General features: G+C 48.5%; 2 protein-coding genes across 3 annotated transcripts in view; one reads left to right on the top strand and one right to left on the bottom strand.

The window, feature by feature from the left end:
- The window catches only part of USP35 (ubiquitin specific peptidase 35), a 55,839-nt gene extending 38,872 nt beyond the window's left edge, over positions 1 to 16,967 (top strand). For both annotated transcript variants that reach the window (XM_030332819.1, XM_032595104.1), the window contains 4 exons: positions 11,689 to 11,782; positions 12,708 to 12,814; positions 13,330 to 14,584; positions 15,850 to 16,967. In XM_030332819.1, the coding sequence (XP_030188679.1) occupies positions 11,689 to 11,782; positions 12,708 to 12,814; positions 13,330 to 14,584; positions 15,850 to 16,017 (1,624 nt within the window). In that variant the 3' untranslated portion in view covers positions 16,018 to 16,967. The remainder of the gene's footprint in view (positions 1 to 11,688; positions 11,783 to 12,707; positions 12,815 to 13,329; positions 14,585 to 15,849) is intronic.
- Positions 16,968 to 17,827: 860 nt separating this feature from the next.
- The window catches only part of GAB2 (GRB2 associated binding protein 2), a 189,905-nt gene continuing 186,366 nt past the window's right edge, over positions 17,828 to 21,366 (bottom strand). The window contains exon 10 of the mRNA XM_030332821.1: positions 17,828 to 21,283. Coding sequence (XP_030188681.1) covers positions 21,140 to 21,283 — 144 coding nt within the window. The 3' untranslated portion in view covers positions 17,828 to 21,139. The remainder of the gene's footprint in view (positions 21,284 to 21,366) is intronic.

Here is a 21,366-nt window from a genome sequence, read left to right as displayed (position 1 = left end):
CTCGATCCCATGACCTTGGGATCATGATCGGAGCTGAAATAAAGAGTTGGATGCTCAAACGACTGAGCCACCCAGGCACCCCTATAATAGTTTTATTTTTAACTTTTTGAGGAATCTCCATACTGTCTCCCACGGTGGTTGCACCAATTTACATTCCCACCAACAGTGCACGAGGGCTCCCTTTTCTCCACATCCTTGCCAGCACTTGCTATCTCTTCTCTTTTTGATTCTAGCAATTCTACCAGGTGTAAGGTGATATCTCATTGTGGTTTTCATTTGCATTTCCCTGAATGATGAGTGATGTTGAGCATCTTTTTATGTACCTGTTGGCCATCTGGATGTCTTCTTTGGAAAAAATCTATTCATATCCTCTGTCCATTTTTAAAAAAATGTTTTATTTATTTTTGAGAGAGTGCAAGTCAGGGAGGGGCAAAGAGAGAGGGGGACAGAGGATCCGAAGTGGGCTCCACACTAACAGCAGCGAGCCTGATGAAGGGCTCAAACTCACAAACCCTGAGATTATGACCTGAGCCAAAGTCAGACATTCACCTGTCCTCCACTGTCATCCCCCTCTGTCCATTTGTAATTGGATTTTTAAAATACTGAGTTGTGAGTTCTTGATATAATTTGGATATTAACTCCTTATCAGATATATCATTTGCAAATACCTTTTTCATTCAGTAGGCTGTCTTTTCATTTTTTGATGATTTCTTTTACTGTGCACGTTGTTAGTCTGATGTAATATTTTTGTTTTTGTTTCCCTTGCCTTGTCCAAAAAGACATTGCCAAGACAGATATCAAGTAGTTTTACCACCGGTGTTTTTTTCTAGGAGTTTCATGGTTTACAATATTACATTCAAGTGTTTAATCCATTTTGAGTTGGTTTTTGTGTTAAGATGTAAGATAGTGGTGTAGGTCCATTCTTGTGCATGTAGCTGTCCAGTCTTCCCAGCACCGTTTATGTATTTTGTTTTCAAAGAACCAGCTCTCAGTTTCATTGATCATTTCTATTGTGTGTTTCTATTTCATTTATGCTGTGATCTTTATTATTTCCTTTCTTCCACTAACTTTGGGCTTTGTTCTTTTTCTAGTTCCTTTAGGTGTAAAGTTAAATGGTTTGTGATTTGTTTCTTGAGGTAGGCCTGTACTACCGTGAGCTTCCCTCTTAGAACTTATTTTGCTGCATCCCATAGATGTTGGTGTATTTCTGTTTTCATTTATCTCTAGGTATTTTTTGATTTCTTCTGTGACCTAGTAGTGGTTTAGTTTTAATATGTGGTTTAATGTCCACATATTAGTAGTTCTCCCATTTTCCTTCTTGTAAATGATTGTGGTCAGAGAAGATGCTAGATATGTTTTCAGTCGTCGTGAATTTATTGAGACTTCTTTTGCATCCTAACGTGTGATGTATCTGGCAGAATGTACCATGTGCATTTGAATAGAATGTATATTCTCCTGGTTTTGGATGGAGGGTTCTGTATTTATCTGTTAAATTCATCTGGTCTAATGTGTTGTTGAAAGTTGATGTTTCTTTATTGATTTTTCTGTCTGGATAATTGATACATTGATGCAAGTGGGGTATTAAAATCCCTTACTATTGTATTGTTGTCATTTTCTTCCTTTTTTATGTGCATACATATTTATAAGTGTTGTATCTTCTTACTAGATCAACCCCTCTATCACCCTGTGATGCCCCTCTTTGTCTTTTGTTAAAGTACTTGTAAATTCCATTGTGTTTGATTGAGTATGGTTTCACCACCTTTTTTTTTTCATTTCCATTTGTGTGGAATATCTTTTTTTTTCCGTCCCTTCACTTGCAGTCTGTGGGTCCCTACTTCTAAGAGAGTCTCTTGTAGGCAGGGTATATGGATGGGTACTCTTTTTTTAATCCATTCAGCCACTCTTCTGATTGAAGAATTTAGTCCATTTACATTGAAAGTAATTATTGAGAATTATGTACTTACTGCCATTTTGTTAATTGTTTTCTGCCTGTGTTTATAGTTCCTTTCTTTTTCTTTTTAACATTTTCTTTAAAAATATGAGATTCTTTTCTCATTTTCTTTGTATAGTTTTGGTTTGTGGTTATTGTGATGTTCACATACATCATCCTATTTATGTAACATTTTATTTTGATAACAACTGATAGTTGAACACATTTGAAAAGTACATTTTTACTTCCCTCCCTAGATTTATGTTTTTGATATCACTGTTTATATCTTTTTATTAAAATGTATATGTTAAGCAAATTATTACAGGTTCAGTTAATTTTGTGACACCTTTTAATTTTCTTAGTACCTTATAACTGATTAATCTATTATCTTTACTGTATATTTACCTTCTGCAGTGAGCTTTTTACTTTTGTGTGTTTTCTTTTGTTAATTAGTGACATTCTTTTCAGCCTAACGAAATCTCTGTATTTAAGGCCTGTTTAGTAGTGATGAATTCCTTTAGCTTTTGCTAGTCCTTTTTTTTTTTTTTTTAGTTTTAAATTATTTTTTGAGAGCGAGTGCACAGGGGAGGGACAGAGAGGGAGAGAGAGAAAATCCCAAGTAGACTCCACACTGTCTGTGTAGAGCCTGATGTGGAGCTTGAACTCACAAACCGTGAGATTGTGACCTGGGCTGAAATCAAGAGTTGGATGCTTAACTGACTGAGCCACTCAGGCACCCCAGCTTTTGCTTGTCTTTAAAACTCTTTGTCTCTCCTTCAAATTTGAGTGATCACCTTGCAGGGTAGAGTATTATTGGTTGGAAGTTTTTTTTTTTTTTTCTTTTTGAGAGAGTGCATGTGTGCAAGTGAGTATGAGAAGGGGAGAGGCAGAAAGAGGCAGATTCCAGGCTTTGAGCCATCAGCACAGAGCCCTATGCAGTGCTTAAACTCACAAGCCATGAGATCATGACCTGAGCTGAAGGTGGATGCTTAACTGACTGAGCCATCTAGGTGCCCCAGGAGGCACTTTGAATCTGCCCCACCAACTCTAATCTGGCCTGTCCAGTTTCTGATGGTGTTTTTCTCTTGGTGCTTTTAAGATTCTCCCTTTCATTTTTGACATTTTAATTGTAATGTTTCTTGTTGTGGCTGTCTTTGGGTTCATCTTCTTTGAAACTGCCTGGGCTTTCTAGACTTGGATGTCTGTTTCTTTCCCCAGGTTAGGGAAGTTTTCAGCCTGTTTCTTCAGATACATTTTCTACCCCTTTCTTTCTTCTTTTGGGACCCCTATAGTATGAATGTTACTCTGCTTGATGTTGTCTCAGAGGTCCCTTGAGTTTTCTTCATTTTTCTAAAATTCTGTTTCCTTTTTGCTGTTCTGAGTTCCATTGCTTTATCTTCCCATTTGCTGCTTTCTTCTTTCTATAAATTTGTCCTCTTTATCAGTGATTCACTGTTCTGCCTCATCCATCCTTGCCACTGTGGCATCCATCTGAGATTGCAGCTTAGTTATAGCCTATTTTATTTCATAGTCATCCTGACTAGTTTTTACTTCTTTTATCTCTGCAGAGAGGGATTTTAATCTATTTTTGATCCCAGCTAGTATTTTTATTACCGTGATTCTAAATTCTGGTTCAGACATCTTGTATCTGTGTTGATTAAGTCCCTGGCTGTCGTTTCTTCCTGCTCTTTTTTTGGGGTGAATTCCTTCATTTTGTCATTTTCAAGGGAGAAAAGGAATTGATAAGGTAAAAAATAAATATATAATTAAAAAATTAAAAACAACACACACACAAAATCAAATAAATGATGTTAGATTCTAGATGTGTTTTGATCTGGTTATTGAAAGGAGCTTGATAAAGACAAAAAGGAAGAGTTTGAAAATTTGAGAAAATGAATACAATGAAATAGAATAAAATGAAATGATGTAATAAAATAGGATTTGGAAAATATATGAAAAAGAAAAAGTAGAAAAAATATTTTTAATAAAAATTAAAAATAAAAATTTTTTCTCTTTCTGTATTTAAGGAAAAAAAAAGAAACGAAAAAGAAAAATTGAATAGATGGACCAATGAATAGACTGAAATACGTTTGAAATTACGTTGGTTTCCCCTAGAAGTCAAACCATGAAGCACTTTATAGCCCGTAAACTAAGCAGGTGGAGAGGTTTGTGGTGTTCCTGAAGAGTGAGGTTGGCCCAGTTGGGCGGGGCTTAGTGTAACAGCTCTGTTCTCCACTAGATGGTGCTACTTAGCTTACTGGGGTGGATTGTTCTGGCTTGTAGGTGTGTATGCGCATGCACAAGGGGTGAAAATGATATCATCCAGTCTCTGTTATTGGGTTTCTGGTATTGGAACTCTATGCTCTCCCTGACTAGCAATTGTGCACCCATCCTTTGTCTCCAGCTTCCATCCCCTCCCTGCTTTTACACTGTCTATGACCAAGCTGTCAGGTTGCCAGGTGGCACCTCCCTCTTGAGTTTTATCTCAAACATGGCTGTTTCCCGACCCCTCACTTCTGAGGAACTGCGGCTTTGACTTGCTCAGATCCTCTGGGGAAGGGTCTCAGAGCAATGGCCAGGTGCCAGCCAAGCATGGTTCTTGGGACCATGCTGCTGCTGATGCCCAGAGAGTGCAGCTAGGCGCCAGCCTGCCCCCAAAAAAGTTCACGCTATCGTGTAGCAGCAGTGTTTCAGAGATCATGGAAAATCACAACACACGTCTGGCACCAGGCTTCACCCTCAATGACCTTCCTCCAGCACCAGCGAATGTGGTTGTTCTCTGGGGGCTGCTGGGACCTGGTGGCTGCAGAGCCTCTACCAAATGCCCTTCCAGCGGTGGAACCACTTCTCCCCGTGTGGCCTGAGAACCTCCCAGACCCCACTGTGCTGCTGGGGATTTGCCTTTCCCATCAGAGCACTGCCAGGTATTGAGCTGTGGAGTTTCAGACTCTAGGCTCCCCCTGTTTACAGAGTCCTAATGGAATTTAAGCCATCTCCTTTCTCCCTTTTTAGTTCAGTCCCTGCAGCTGTTTCTACTTTTCCACTTTTTCTCCAGCTGCTTTTGGCGGGGTTGGGGGTGCTTTTCCCAAACTCTCCCCCCTACCCCCATCTCTGTCCTCTCTCTGCACACAAAAACAGCTTCCTGCCCCCGCGGCTTCTCTCTCCCCCAGTTCACCTCTCCGCGCCACGTACCCACTGAGTTCTGTGGTTCAGGTTGTGCAGATTGTTGTGTTAATCCTCAGATCAGTTATCTAGGTGTTCAGGATGGTTTAGTGTTGATCTGGCTGCATTTCATGGACGCGAGACACACGAAAAACTTCCATGCTGTTCTGCCATCTTGGCTCCACCCCGTGCTGATTTCTTCTTTCATCCATTCTGCTGTTGAGCTGCCTTAATGTATTTTTCTTTGGAGTTGTTGTATTCTTCAGCTGTGTGACTTCTGTGTGGTACTTCCTTATGTTTTCTGGTTTTCTGTTGAGGTTCTCACTGTTCATCCACTCCTCCCCAAGATTGGTGAGCATCTTTATACCCATTAATTTGAATTCTTTATCAGGTAGATTGCTTATCTCCATATCCTTAAGGTCTGTTTCTGAGGCTTGTCTCATTCTTTTGTTTGGAGCACAGTTCTGTTTCCTCATTTCACTTGATTCTGTGTGTGTGTTTATTTCTATGTATTAGGTAAAATAGCTGCCTCTGGTGATTTTTGTTCACCTTTGCCCTAGTTCTTGGTCATCTCTTGAACTTTCGTAATTAAAAAAAAAATTTCTTTTTAATTTTTAAATTTACACCCATATAGTTAGCATATAGCAATACTCCTATTTCAGGAGTAGATTCCAGTGATTCATCCCTGTGTCTAACTCCCAGTGCTCATCCCAACAAGTGTCTTCCTTAATGCCACTTGCCCATTTAGCCCATTCCCCCACCCACAGCCCCTCCAGCAACCCTCAGTTCTCTGTATTTAAGAGCCTCTTATGTTTTGTTCCCCTCCCTGTTTTTATATTATTTTTACTTTCCTTCCCTTATGTTCATCTGTTTTGTATCTTAAATTCTTCATGAGTGGAGTCATACGATATTTGTCTTTCTCTGGTTGACTTATTTCGCTTAGCATAATACTCTCTAGTTCCATCCATGTTGTTGCAAATGACAAGATTTTATTCTTTTTGATTGCCGAGTAATACTCCACTGTGTATATGTGTATATGTGTGTGTGTTTATACACACACCACATTTTCTTTATCTGTTCATCTGTCGATGGACATTTGAGCTCTTTCCATACTTCGGCTATTGTCAATAGTGCTGCTATAAACATTGGGGTGCATGTGCCTCTTCAAGACAACACCCCTGTATCCCTTGGATAAATACCTAGTAGTGCAATTGCTGGGTTGTAGGGTAGTTCTGTTCTTAATTTTTTGAGGAACCTCCATACTGTTTTCCAGAGTGGCTGCACCAGCTTGCAGTCCCACCAACAATGCAAAAGAGATCCTCTTTCTCCGCATCCTTGCCAACATCTGCTGTTGGCCTGAGTTGTTGATGTTAGCCATTATAACAGGTGTGAGGTGGTATCTCATTGTGGTTTTGATTTGTATTTCCCTCATACTGAGTGATGTTGACCATTTTTTCATGTGTCATTTAGCCATCTATCTGGATGTCTTCTTTGGAAAAGTGTCTATTCTGGTCTTTTGCCCATGTCTTCACTGGATTATGTTTTTTGGGTGTTGAGTTTGGTAAGTTCTTCATAGATTTTGGATACAAACCCTTTATCAGATACATCATTTGCAGATACCTTCTCCTACTCTGTCAGTTGCCTTTTAGTTTTGCTGATTGTTTCCTTTGCTTTGCAGAAGCTTTTTATCTTGATGAGGTCCCAATGGTTCATTTTTGCTTTTATTTATTTCCCTTGCCTCTGGAGACATGTTGGGTAAGAAGTTGGTGTGGCTGAGGTCAAAGAGGTTTTTGCCTGCTTTTTCCTCTAGGATTTTGATGGCTTCCTATATTACATTTAGGTTTAATCTATTTTGAGTTTATTTTTTAGCATTTTTATTCATTTTTGAGAGACAGAGATAAAGCGTGAGCAGGGGAGGGGCAAAGAGAGAGGGAGGCAGAATCTGGAGCAGTCTCCAGGCTCTGAGCTTTCAGCACAGAGCCCGACATGGGGCTTGAACCCACAAACCAGGAGATCATGACCCAAGCCGAAGTCGGACATTTAACCGACTGAGCCACCCAGGCGCCCCCATTTTGAGTTTATTTCTGTGTATGGTGTAAGAAAGTGGTCCAGGTTCATTCTTCTGCATGTCGCTGTCCAGTTTTCCCAGCACCGCTTGCTGAAGAGACTGTCTTTATTCCATTGGATATTCTCTCCTGCTTTGTCAAAGATTAGTTGGCCATACGTCTGTGGGTCCATTTCTGGGTTCTCTATTCTGTTCCGTTGATCTGAGTATCTGTTCTTGTGCCAGTGCCATACTGTCTTCATGATTACAACTTTGTAAGACAGCTTGAAGTTGGGATTGTGATGCCTCCTGCTTTGGTTTTCTTTTTCAAGATTGTTTTGGCTATTCAGGGTCTTTTCTGGTTCCATACAAATTTTAGGATTGTTTGTTCTAGCTTTGTGAAGAATGCTGGTGTTATTTTGATAGGGATTGCATTGAATATGTAGATGGCTTTGGGTGGTATCGACATTTTAGCAATATTTTTCTAATCCATGAGCATGGGTTATTTTTCCATTTTTTTTTTTGCCTTTTTCAGTTTACTTCATGAGCTTTCTCTAGTGTTCAGTGTATAGATTTTTCACCTCTGTGGTTAGATTTATTCCTAGGTATTTTATGGTTTTTGGTGCATTTGTAAATGGGATTAATTCCTTGATTTCTCTTTCTGTTGTTTCATTATTGGTGTATAGAAATGCAACTGATTTCTGTGTATTGATTTTATATCCTGTGACTTTGCTGAATTCATGGATCAGTTCTAGCAGTTTTTTGGTGGAATCTTTTGGGTTTTCCATATAGAGTATCATGTCATCTGTGAAGAGTGAAAGTTTGACTTCTTCCTTGCTGATTTAGATGCCTTTTATTCTTTTATGTTGTCTGATTGCTGAGACTAGGACTTCCAACACTACGTTAAACAACAGTGTTAAGAGTGGACATCCCTGTCATACTCCTGACCTTAGAGAGAAAGCTCTCAGTTTTTCTCCATTGAGGATATTAGTGGTGGGTCTTTCATATATGGCTTTTTTTCATCTTGAGTTATCCTTCTATCCCTACTTTCTTGAGAGTTTTTATTAAGAACTTTTGTGGTTTTTCTAAACCACCTGATTTATTCTTGATATGTACCTATTAATACAACCCTATATGAGGGTGTGCCAAGACCAGTCAGTGATCTAAGGGGAGGGATCTCATTTACCACCTGGTTTCAGGTGATGGGAAGCCAGACTCTTGGGCATTGACTTTTAAGTATCCAAATATATTTAGCCCTATGTTGCTATAATAGTAGTCCCTGCTGGCCTCCAAACCAGGAGATCTGGTGGTGTCTCCTGGACAGCAGTTTTAAAAATCTCGGCTCCAGACAAGCGTAGAAGCTCCTTTCTGGGAGTTTTGTCTAGGTAGCGAGATAAAGGCTGTGCGTGAGGATGGCATCTCCTTCTATTCCCTGGAAATCCTTCTTAGCCTCCAGATGTGTGGAAAACCCGAAGCCTTTCCCTTAGGCTGATGCTCTGGGCTAACTATTTGGCCTTTTTCACAGGAAGAATTGGGTTGTGTTTCAGTCTGTTGTCTGTACAGCGCCCTGGGGGTGGTAGCCTGCCAAGAACTGTCTGTTTGTTACCTTTCTGTGGAACTCACTAACACTGGCCCTGTCGGGCCACCAGCACCAGTCGATCAAGTGGTATCTGTCTCCTGTGTGGATTGTGCATACCTACTCACTTTAGCAAGGCAGCCAGACATGTCAGGGTCAGTGGGGGGGGGGGCACTTCAGAAAGACAATAGAAAAATGTCATGACTGCGTATGCCTTTGGACTTCAGTAGTATGGTGGGAGAGTGCCCCGTCTCTGTGCGCATGCCAGCTTTGGTGGCGGGGTTGGGGGAGGACTGTTGCATCTGCCTGCAGTAGCAGATTTTAGCCAGGGAGTGGGAGAACTCTGTGACAATTTGTGTTTGCCTGCCCCAGCTGGGGAGCAGGGGAACACTGCCACCGCCTGTGCTCTCTGGCCTCAGCAGGTGTCATGATCCTGCTTGCTCTCCTGTCCAGGAAGGTGGTGGGTGGGTGTCAGGACCGAGTTTGCCCGCCTGTGCCAGCAGTCTCTGCGGAGTGAGGCGGTGGTGTCCACCAGTGCCTCCGTCTCCAGGGAGCATCTCAGCTGTCCCCTGCTCCTCCAGCTGTTGTCCCCAGATCAGCAAATGAATTTGTCTAACATATAGTTTAGACGCTTTGCAAACTGTTGTTTTTTCACTCGATCTCAGGGCAAGCCCTCTAAGAGGGGAATCTCTGTTTATTGTAGCACGTTGGGACCCTTGGTTTTCCCAGTCAGATGTTCTGGGGGCTTGTCTCTCCAGTGCAGATCCCAGGCACTGGGCTGCCAGATGGGAGGCATCGACTCCCCTGTTCCCTGGGAGAAGCACCTGTCTAGTGACATCCCTCCCAGTTTTGTGTCTCTGCCCTCGAGGGTGGGGGGGGGGGGTTGCAAGACAGTGTTTCTGCATCTCCTAGCATCTCAGTGTGGCCCTTCTCTCCTTTGTTGTGGAGAAGCAGTTCCTCTAGACTTCAGATCTTTTTCAGAGGGAAACAGTCCATAGGTAGCTGTAGATGGAGTGTGTCTGTGGAGTTCAGGACCTTACTACACCACTGTGTTGGACCCTCACTACCCCTGTATTTGGCCCAGTTTTTAATCGGTCATTGGTTTTCTTCTGTTGAGTTTTAAGAATTATTGGTACATTTTGGAGAATATGGCTTTATCAGATAGGTCTTTTGCACATATTTTCTCCTAGTCTCTGGCTTATCTTTTAATTCTCTTGATAATGTCTTTAACAGAAGATTTTAAAAGGCAGTTTGTCAATTGTATTTTTAGATTCTGTTTTTGGTGTTGCATCTAAAAAGGTGGCACCATACCCAAGGTCATGTAGTTTTTTCCTTTGTTATCTTCACAGAATTTTATGGTTTTGCATTTTATATTTAGGTCTGTGATCCATTTTGAGTGACTTTTTGTGATGTCAGGTACATGTTTAGGTGTTTGTATATATAAGTTTCTTTATTTTGAGAGAGACAGGGAGAGAGCTCAAGTGCACGGGCAGGGGAGGGGCAGAGGAAGAATCCCAAGTAGGCTCTGTGGTGTCAGTGCAGAGCCCGACTTGGGGCTTGATCTCATGGTTTGTGAGATCATGACCTGAGCTGAGATCAGGAGTTGGACATTTTAACTGAGCTGCCCGGGCGCCTCATAGATAGATATATTCTCTCTCTCTCTCTCTAGTTTTAATGTAGATGTCTAATTGTTCCAGCACCATTTGTTGACAAGACTCTTTGCTCCTTTTTTTTTTTTTTTTTTTGCCTTTGCTCCTTTGTCAAAGGTCAGTTGACTATATTTATGGGGGTCTATTTCTGGGTTCTCTGTTATATTCTGTTGATCCATTTGACTCCTCTTTCATCACCACATTTAGACATCTTTTTAAAAATTAATAGAGCAGGTAAGCTTTGCTTCACCTTATGGTATGACCTCAAATTGGTTTCTCCTCTCTGAGCTTCAGATACACTAGGGGGAGGTTGGAGCTAATCTTTAGCACTTCCTAACACGTATACTTCTCAGACCTGGTGAAGGATTATTTTTTTCCAGCTTAGAGTCTGCTCAGACTGTTAAATCTCTGTAAAATATGGTCAGATGACTTACTGGGAGAAAGGCCATGGGCTTATATGCTCATAGGTCAGATTGCTATACATGTTGCTAAGTGCTCATTCAGCTTCTGAAATTAAAGTCTGTGGGTACATGTTCCTAAATGCTCACTCAGCTTCTGAACTTAAACTTTGTGGCAGACAGGTAGGTGGACCACACTTTGATAACACTGTTATATGCAGTGGGCTCAGGTTGGAAAGATGCCTGACCTGTTTGCCTAGAGCTGCTTGTGAGAACAGCAGCTGAGGTGAGGCCTGAGAATTGGCTTGTTCCAAGTAATGCGGGTGTCAGCGGTATGATCTTGTCTCCTCCAGGATCATACTCTGTTGCTGGGAGTCAGTCTGGCCCCACTGTGTCCCCTTTATTTAGCAGACTCCTCACATTGACCCCTGCCCTCACTCGAAGGCAGGGGAACCGCTCGGCGTGGTCCTAGGACCATGGTGCAGGGGCCCTAAGAAGGGGCTGTAAGAGAGGACTTGGAGGGTCAAGGTTGGAGCAAGGCCTGCTGCTTTGGGTAGGTCTGAACACCATTTCCGAGGGAAGGAGGAGATGGGCATGAATGGCTACGGTGGCTGGTGATGATCCATACTGGCACAGACTCTGGTGCGTGCCCGAGACTTCTAGCCTTAGAACTCCCAAGACCATAGGATCTTAGCACCTTTGAATCTTTGAACTTGGAGTCATGAGCTGTCTGAACTGGAAGGAGCTGCAGGGGTCACCTCATGGTCTAAGCTGGGTTATTCATCTGCTCTTCTTCCCCGGCCCCCGACACAGACTTGAGATTGAAATGGCTGTTTTGCCTTTAACTGGCTGCCCTGTTTGTGCTGTGGTTGAGTAGGGGCTCCTTGGATGCCCTTGGCTTACCTGGGTGCTTCTGCTTTATTTTGAAGCTTCAGACACTGTGTGCTCAGATTGACAGAGAACAACTCACAGCCCTTGATGACCAAGCTGCAGTGGCTCTTTGCCTTCCTGGAGCACAGCCAGGTGAGTGCAGGGGGAGTTGGGGTGTGGTGGAGAGGAGGCTCTGGTCTGACACCCTTCCCTTCCCCAGGACCTGTCTGCATCTGGCCCTAAGTCCCTGCTTCCTGATACAAGCTGTTCAGCCCCAGGTTGGGGCTGGCACGGGTTCATGGCCGATTTAGTGCCTTGTGGGACAGGAGAGGGAGTGTTTCTTTGAGCCCCTTCTGTGTTCAGCCCACCTGTCTCCCCTCAGTGATTCACTCCCTCACATTAGATGCTGCTTTGCTCATCTGTCATTTTGGAGCACTTGCACTGCCAGTCACCCTGAGGGGTGTTATTGTTTTGTTCACGGTCCCCGCCCTCATGGAACCTAAAGCCCTTAGCCAAGCATTATGTGAGGCCCTGTGGGGGCCATGGAGGTGAGTCAGCCACAGCTCCTGCCTTCACGGAGCTCCCAGTCTGCTGGGGGAGGCAGACCTGCAGCTAACAACGGTCGTGCTCAAACAGAGGGAGGTGCAGTGTGTCCTATGCTTGCAAGGGAGGGAGGGGAGCAAACGATTGTGATGGTGGAGGGGATCACTGGGAAGATGGCACAGAACAGGCGTCGGCACATCTGGGACTTGAACTCTTTAAGTTTTTGATGGAGGAAAGGTATTTTAGGCAGAAGGAATGGTATTGAACAAGGGTCTGGAGATGTGTCGGGAAAGAGTGAGTTCTTAGAGGATTGTTCTTCTCCATGAACCTAATGCCATGCTCATTGGCTGCATGGCCTTGGTGGGATGGGATGGGTCAGGTCAGGTACAACTAGGAAGGGGGAAGACTTCAGAGAGGAGGCCAGATGTTTGGGACAGAGAATCCCCAGGTGGACCCTCAGGCCTAGCACTTGGCCAAGCTGGTTAGTGAGTGGCCTCCTGCTCCTGACCCTGTCTTTCATCTGCATTGGTCCTAGAGGCCTGCCATTTCTCCAGAGAATTTCCTGTCTGCATCCTGGACACCCTGGTTCAGCCCTGGCACCCAGCAGGACTGCTCTGAGTACCTGAAGTACCTGTTGGATCGGTGAGGGCGGCCAGACCTGGCTCTGCATGGGGGCTTCAGGGCTGGAGAAGGGTGCCTGTGGGATAGCCTGTGTCTCTGGCCCTGTTGCCTCCTCCTGGAAACGGGTGCCACGCTGCACTTGTGGAAAGCGTAATGTGTGTGGAGGCGTGTGAGGGGTGGGCAGGGTCTGCGTGTATGACCGGGGAGGGGGTTAGTATGTGCACACGCGTGTGCTGTGCTTGCCTGAGTACAGGGGCACGTGTTCAGCATAGCTCTGGGGGCACGTGCACGCAGGTACGGCCTGTCTTCGTGTGGCAGGTTTGTGTGTATGGGGGGGGGGTATGTGGTACATGTGCTTGGCTTGTGAGTGTGCACGTGCATGGATGACATTTTGCACACCTGTGTGTAGTCCCTGTGCGGACGCATGCATGCATCTAAACGTGTGGCCTGCAGAAAAGGTAGATGGCACAAATCAGGCCCGAGCACGGGGCAAGGATCTGTGCCTGTGTGTGAAGGCCCTGCGCTCTCTGCTCCAGGCTACACGAGGAGGAGAAGACGGGGACCAGGATCTGCCAAAAGCTCAAGCAGTCCAGCTCGCCCTCCCCACCGGAGGAGCCCCCCAGCCCAAGTCCCACCTCTGTGGAGAAGATGTTCGGAGGCAAGATTGTTACTCGGATACGCTGCCTCCACTGTCTCAACATCTCCTCCAGGGAAGAGGCCTTCACGGACCTCTCTCTCGCTTTCCCCCCCACCGACCGCTGTCGCCGCCGCCGCCTGGGCTCAGTGATGCTCCCTGCAGAGGACGTTGGGGTCGGGGACCCCCCATCACCATCCCAAGCCCAGGTTCCAAGCAGGGTGGGTTCTCGGAGGCAGAGGAAACATTGTGTCACGGGGGACGCCCCCACTGCCGTCCTGGACATTGAAGGTCTGGGCCCCCAGGGACCTGGGGGGCAGATCAGTGGGGAGGAGAAGGTGGAGAGGGAGGAGGAAGTGGAGGAGGAAGCTCGGGAGGAGGAGAGGCCCCGAGAGCAGGAGGAGGAGGAAGAGAAAGAGAAGGAGGCGGTAGCAGAGGAGGAAGAGAAGGCTGAGAAGGAGAAGGAGGCAGAGACCGCAAAGGAGAAGGAAGAGGACGGCACGGGGCCAGGGAGCCAGAGGGGCGCCGCCGGGGAGGGCTCCCGGTCCGTCCTGGACCTGGTCAACTACTTCCTGTCCCCCGAGCGGCTGACGGCGGAGAACCGCTACTACTGCGAGCCTTGTGCCTCGCTGCAGGACGCCGAGAAGGCAGTGGAGCTGAGCCAGGGGCCGCGCTACCTCATCCTGACCCTGCTGCGCTTCTCCTTTGACTTGCGCTCCATGCGCCGCCGCAAGATCCTGGACGACGTCTCCATCCCCTTGCTGCTCCGCCTGCCTCTGGCCGGGGGCCGCGGCCAGGCCTACGACCTCTGCAGTGTCGTCGTGCACTCGGGAGTGTCCTCGGAGAGCGGCCACTACTACTGCTATGCCCGCGAGGGTGCCGCCCGCCCCACCCCCTCTTTGGGCGCTGCGGACAGGCCCGAGCCCGAGAACCAGTGGTACCTGTTCAACGACACTCGGGTGTCCTTCTCTTCCTTCGAGTCCGTCAGTAATGTCACCTCCTTCTTCCCCAAGGACACGGCCTACGTGCTCTTTTACCGGCAGCGGCCTGGGGAGGGGCCTGAGACCGAGCCGAGCTCTCCCAGAGGTCGGGCAGAGCCCACCCTCCACAAAGACTTGATGGAGGCCATTTCCAAAGACAACATCCTTTACCTGCAGGTGAGCAGGCCCTCCTGGGCTGGGGCTGAGCTCCTGGGTGGAGGGCTTCCCCCACAACCAGCAGCTTGGATGCGTTATTGCTCCCCTGTGTCCTCCTTTTCTTTTTAATGTTTGAGAGAGAGAAAGCACACGTTGGGCGGTGGGGGGAAGGCCAGAGAGAGAATCCCAAGCAGGCTGCACCTCACATTGAGATCATGACCTGAACCCACATCGAGAGTCAGAAGCTCAACCAATTGAGCCACACAGACGCCCCCATCTCTTTTTTTCATGTTTATTTTGAGAGAGAGAAAGCTTGCATGAGGGGAAGGGTGGAGAGAATTCCAAGCAGGTTCCACAGGGGGCTCCAGCTCACTGTGAGATCATGACCTGAGCCACCCAGGTGTCCCATCTCCTTTTTCTGCTGTCCTTTCATCAGCTACTTTGTGCTGGGAATATGTTGGTGGACTAGACAGACAGAATCCTTAGCTTCAGAGGAACAGACTTTCCGTTATTTGTTAACGTTTGTCTCGTGTACCTGAAGGAGCAACACGGGGTTTTGTGAATGAAGAGTTGAGGCTTCCAGGGGTACCCGGGGGCCACCCTGCCCCAAACCTCTTCTCATGTGCCATCTACTCCCTTCTTTAGAGTCAGGGGCAGTATCAGAATACTTAGCAGCTGGAACAGCAGAGTAGTCACACCAGGACCTGTGGACATTAAGTGCCAGGTAGTCGGTGTTTTGAGTGGGGATAGCAGGCCTGATTGTACATTTCTGCTGGGCTGTCAGAGGCAGGGCCAGCGGTAAGGAGTCTCCTTGAGGCTGGCCTCAGTTCAGCCTGAGGAAGACGTGTCTCACCGGTGAGTTTGTTCTTAATGCCTTGAGAGGCATTGAGCTGGACAGTTGCATCAGGAAACCTGTGGAGAGGTCCCTTGTGCTGTGACCTGATCTTTAAGTCCCTGGACCCTCCTCCCTGGTGCCATGTCAGGCCCTTGTTGGTTATTCATAGTCTTGTATGAATGCGTTTCTTTTATAAAACCGAGGGGCTGAGAGATTTCACTGGGAGAAGGAGGAAGGGTTTTGAAGCTGAGATACAGGGTAGAAGGATGGATCCTCTCCAACCCATCCTCCCACTGAGCTGGAACACTCCTTGGGCAGAAGCTGTGGCCCCAGCGGCCGTGGGAGACACTCAGAGATGCTGTGCTGGACAGCAGTAGGGCAGGGAGTGAGGGGAAGACTCTGGCTTCAGAGCCTGAATGTTAAGCCTCCCCCGCCCCATCTGTGTTTCCAGGAGCAGGAGAAGGAGGCACGGAGCAGGGCGGCCTACATCTCTGCACTCCCAGCATCTCCGCACTGGGGGAGGGGCTTCGATGAAGACAAGGATGAGGACGAAGGCTCTCCGGGAGGCTGCAATCCTGCAGGTGGCAATGGCGGGGACTTCCACAGACTGGTCTTCTAATGTGGACTCTTCCCCAGCCTGAAACCTCAGGGGAGGCCTTGACCCCTTCCCTCTGGGAACTGGGTGGGGACAGAGGCTCTCTGCCAGGTGGGGTCTGAGGAGGCGGGAGAGGTGGAGAGGAAGCTTCTGGGACACCGGTCCTCAGCCTGAAGGGTCTGCAGAGACTCGGATATGGAGGTGAGCCCCAAGCCCCTGACACTGGGATCAGCCCCTTTAAGATTTTACACCCAAGTGTCCTGGTCAACTTGAAGCAGCTTCGATGGACACTGTCTGGGCCTTGTCCCCCTGTCTCCCCAGCAGGGCTGAACTCCACAGCTCTAGTGTTTTGGCATCAAGTAGCATTTCCCTTCTAGCTCCTTTCAGACAATCCTATTGCTCTCTACTACAAAAAGCAGAGCAGCATGTGGGGACCTGTGTGTCACAGCGGTGGCCACCTTCTTGTTTCTCTGAGGGGGGTTTCAGAGGCACTGTGTGTGGTTGCCTGCACCCGTTGTACTTTTTTGAGAGGAGTGGAGGTGGGAAGCAGCCTGGCACAGGATCAGAGACGGTCTCCCTCCACACCAAACAGTGGTGCGTAGAGGGGAGGACAGTCCCCTCGTCACAGCGGGAGACCCTTACTCCCCAGTCCCCCTCCCCCCTAGCCTGCCTCAGTGCCTGAGATGCCACCTTTTGCATCCCCTTTCTGGTGAAGATAGAGAATCCTTATTTTACTGCAAATGTGTTTGTGTTGCTCGCGAAGCCATTGTCCGTCCTGAGGAAAGCTGGCTGGCTCAGCTCCTCATCAGTTGGCTTTAGAGTGCGGCCTGGGGGCTGGTGGGGGTGGTTTGGTAGAGGAGCAGATATTGACCTCATTGTGCCCTGACACTGCTGTACCCTTCTAAATGGAGAGGAGAGACTCAGGGTCTCAAACAGGAATAAAAATAGGTTCTCTGAAGCCTTCAAAGATGTCATTCTTCCTGCCTCAGTGGCTGTGATGTCTGCCATGCCCTTAGGTTCTTGCTGTGTCTGGGCAGTAGTGACATGCCATGGGAGGTGAACGCACGCTTTTAAGTCAAAGGTGAGGACTCTGCCCAGAGGGCAGAGCTGGGTGGGACCGGTGGTGGGGGGCATACTCGGGTGCGGGCAGAAGGGAGAACACGTTGAGTATCCTGAGAGGCGGGACAGGTGCCCAGGCTGGGGGCTGCCCTATGGGATACTGTCCAAGGGACTCAACTCTCAGGTGTAGCCAAAGCCCTTGCATCTGGGGATTTTTCAGACCCTGAGAGCTCTAGACTGCTCCGAACTGGCTAGTGCTGTTACCTCCTTCCTTTGAGTACTTGGGGCCAGTGTGTGGCCCCTCTTGGGACACATCTGGGCCCGGAAAGGTGGGGGGCAGCTCCCTGGGCCCGCACCCAGGTCCTTCCCCAGCTGCCATCTCATTCTTGGAGCTGGAAAGGCATGCACGAGTCCTTTCCACCAACGCTGCCCCTCGTCTTTGAGAGGGCAGAGAAGGGAGGGAGGCAGTGGTGTGGCCAGGGGCTTAGGCCTGTGCTGGAGGTGGAAATGTCACAGACCCTGGAGCCGGTGGACTAGAAGCCGGACCCATAGTCTGTCAGAGACCAAGTCACTCTCAGAACTCCTCTCTACGCTCTGTGCACCATTTTGTACATCAGGAATACAAATTCCAAGGTAAGGAGGATTCGTTCTTGTTCCCAGTCAGGACAGGTGCCCAGTTACTTACTATTAAAGTGAAAGGGAGCACCCAGGCTGGGTGTGAGTGCGTGTGGACTCCATCCCCTTCAGATGAGGCAAGCTCCAGCAGCCGTCTCCATTTGCGTCTAATGGACTTTATTGTTGTCCTGCTCCAACACCACAGTAAAAAGGGACCTGCAAGCTCCAGGCCTGTACCATGTGTCACCACAGCAAAAACAGGACCCACTGGAACACACTCCCACCCCACCCCTACTCACAGAGGATAAATACATGTTACAAATTTTTTTTTAAAGAAAACAGAATAAATTAATAACTTAAGTGATTAGGCACCAACAGTGATTTGAAAAATTAAATGTCAATTTTAAATGGTCTAACAGGGCAAGAATCTAAGACTGGGCTGCCAGCCCATTTTCTCTTCCCAACAAATAGACAATTCTGTGCGACATGATTCTAAATTTCAAGACACGTGTAACCAACACACAAGAATACACACCACCAACTATCACATGACATCCTGAATCTCCAGGGGGCCCCTCAGGCCATCCAGGGAGCTTGGGGAGCCCCAGAATGCAGGCCCTCCAGAGAAGAGGGAGCTTCAGAGCTTACATGCCCAGCCTCGCTTCCCTCTTTGTAGACCAAGTGCTAACTTGCCTCCACCCTGTCCTCTTGAGTCCAGAGCTCTGTCAAAAGGGGGTCAGGGGGAGAGACTGGTCAGCCAGGGCCAAGGCTGTAGCCCTGCAGCAAATAAAGGGGCCAGAGGGCAGGCTGGAGTGGAGCCCTTGCTCCACTCGCTCCAGAATAGTTGTGCTTCTCTCCTAGGAACAGGGCATAGCTGAAGGGTTTCCAATGTAGATGTCACTGAAGTCCATCTCGGGGAGGGGGCTGGGTTAACTGATTAATACTCTGGGTGCTGCCCCTCGCCGGTGAGCCAGTCCCTGGGAAAGATGTTCCAGAGCAGGGAGTTTTCCCTTAGCACAGCTCAGCGCGGAAGGGCCTCAGGGGCTAATCTAACACCCTTTCAAAATTGGTGGCCCCTTCACACCTGGCTTTTTTTGCCCATCGCTCTGCAACCCTCCTTCCCACTCTGCTTGTTCCTGCTCCAGTTGAACTTGGCAGAGGTGGAGCCCCGGGCCCAAGGAGTCCTCGTGGGAGCTGTGCCAGCTGGGAAGGCATCTCCAACCTGGGGTCTATCCTTGCCAGGCCACCAGGGAGAGGGCCATTGATCAGCTTTTTAAACAGAACTGACAGATGTATACTAGTCACCTGACAGTTTGAAGCCTGTGAGCCGGAGTCTCCACCTTCAACAGGCCCATTTCCCCTTATGCTTCCTGCCATCTCTACCCTCCTCCCCCACTTCCAGCCCAAGGGTCTGGGAGGTACAGGAACGAAGAGCCCGAACCCTGAGGCCTCCTTGAACGTCAGACCCGAACGCCTCCGTTTCTAAAGACTGCAGCCAATTTCATTCACATTGTGGTACGTTCTGAAAGTGCTGACATTATTAGGGCATCCTGGGGCTAAGGGGGAGCACCATTAAACGCTCTGCCCTAGGAGACTCTTTGGAGAGGGCCTTACAGGACACGGTATAGGTCACTGCCACCAGCCCCAGGGCTTGGGAAGGATTGGACCCATACTCCCAAAGGCTTTCCAAGTTTTTTTCCTTCTTCCTCCATCGGACCCCCAGCCCTGCCCTCCTCCCCTAGAAAACTCCATCTTTGGCACCCCCTTTTCCTAGATACCACCTCCTCCGGCCTGATCTGCACCAACCTCCCGAAGAAGTAGCCTTGTTGCCTGTGCTCTCCATCAATATTTCCAGTCTCTCACAGCCGTTACCAATGTCCAATGCCCTCGTGACTCCTACCACCCCTGCCTTCTCAAGCGCACAAACTGATTAATCCCTGTGTTTCCAGAACCTGGCCCCAGCAGGCATTATGAAATGCAGCTGAGTTAGGAGACCGGCTACTGTTGAGAAAATAATTTCTGCCAGGTCAGAGCTTCTTAGAGAAGGGCCAGGTGTGGGCTCGCAAGGGCTGATTGGTGACCGGTAGCCACCTCCACCAGGCAGGGTGGGAAGTCTTTTATTTTTTTCCCAAAGGAAGGAGGTCTCTTCGTGGTTGGACGAAACATCTGATCTGCCCAGTTACTCTGCAAGATTTGGGTCCCTCCTCCCCAGCTTGCCAGAAAGTACCTGGGGGTGAGGTCCTGCCTCCTGTACCCTGCAGGGTCAGGTCTGAGTCCAGTGTGGCACTGGGCTAGCAGGGAGCAACGGCTGTAAGATGAACTGGGCAAGCACTATGGGCTCCCGGCACCAGACTCGTACCTCCATTGGGCCCTGGCACGAGCCCCTGCTCTCCTACCCATCCTTGGGGACACCACTCTCCCCTGCCTGCTTTCCCCGCTGCCCTGCACACGTGGCTCCTTCGCTTTCTGCTCCTCTCTGCATCCCCAGGCACTGTCCACCTCCACCATCCTTACCCTGCCTCCCATCTGTCAGTCATCTGCCCACCCCCACCGCCTGTCTTGCACAAACTCACTTGCTGCACCCTCCCCACTACGGTATATGGCCCTAAAGCACCTCCAGTCCACCCCGACCCTGCATCACTTGCCTCCCCCCACTGCACACCCAGCACCATCGAAGCCTCCTCTAGCGGGTACGCCTAGGGAAGAGGGCCTGTAAGCTCCACAGTCCTGGGGGCCCTGACTCCACAGGATCCTTGTCACCCCCTGCCCCTTGTTTTTGGTTGCCTATCCTCCGTTTTCCTTCCTTTTGTCCTCATTCTTCTGGCTCTCCCAACCTACAACAGCTACAAAGTTAGGAGGCCCCTGCCCATATCAACTGCCTTCTGCACCTGGGATCTCATTCCTCTGTCCCTCAAGACCACCTCTAACCTTCTCAACTCCATCTTTTGGTGGCCTTGCCTCTCCCCTACCAAGAAAGACAAGGATGAAGAAGTCCATGTCCACTTTGGTCTGCTGGTCCTGGGCTCCTTGGACCAGCGAGATGACGTGGCATCTTGTGGGACTTAAGGAGAGGTAGCCCAGTAGCTGGAGGGAAGAGGGCTTGAGGGCCAAGACCGTATGTGAGGTGTGGAATCTGGCTCAGAGCCCCAGCCCCTCCCAACGCCTAGTAGGTATTTAGGTCTAAAGGACAGAAAGAGGCTGAAGGATGCTTTTTGGCAATAGCTCTAACTAAGGTGGGTAGAGGATGGCCATTACTGATAAAAATCAAAGGTGGGCCCTGAGTGGGCAGAGTAGTGCCTTGATCAGGCCCTCACCTCCCAGGAGAAGGGTTCAGGGTCCCTGACATCAAGTGCTTTGAAGGCCAGAGTGGAGGGGACAACTGGAGAGAAGGGGGCGGGGGCAGACAGACGGGGAGGAGCCAGCTCCGGTGACTCTACCTCCAGGCGCCTCCCCAGACTTGGTGGCCCCTGTGTCACAGCTTGGTGCCCTTGGAAGGCTCCGAGGACTGCCTCACGTCCGTCCACTCCTGCATGGTGCTCTGCAGAGCCTGGGTCTTCTCCTTGTCCACCTGAACGTAGTCTACCTTCTCATCGGAAGTCACAGAGGACGTGGACGGCTGAGGACAGAATGGGGAAGTGCTGTGAGCTGTCAGTAAGGGGGCTCTTTGTGAGCTGCCTTAAAGGGATGGGCCTCTGCCTG

Source organism: Lynx canadensis, chromosome D1, assembly GCF_007474595.2.
Source record: "Lynx canadensis isolate LIC74 chromosome D1, mLynCan4.pri.v2, whole genome shotgun sequence".
Classification (NCBI taxonomy): Eukaryota; Metazoa; Chordata; class Mammalia; order Carnivora; family Felidae; genus Lynx; species Lynx canadensis.
The sequence above is the reverse complement of the archived record's forward strand: the minus strand, read 5'-3'. Positions and strand labels throughout refer to the sequence as shown.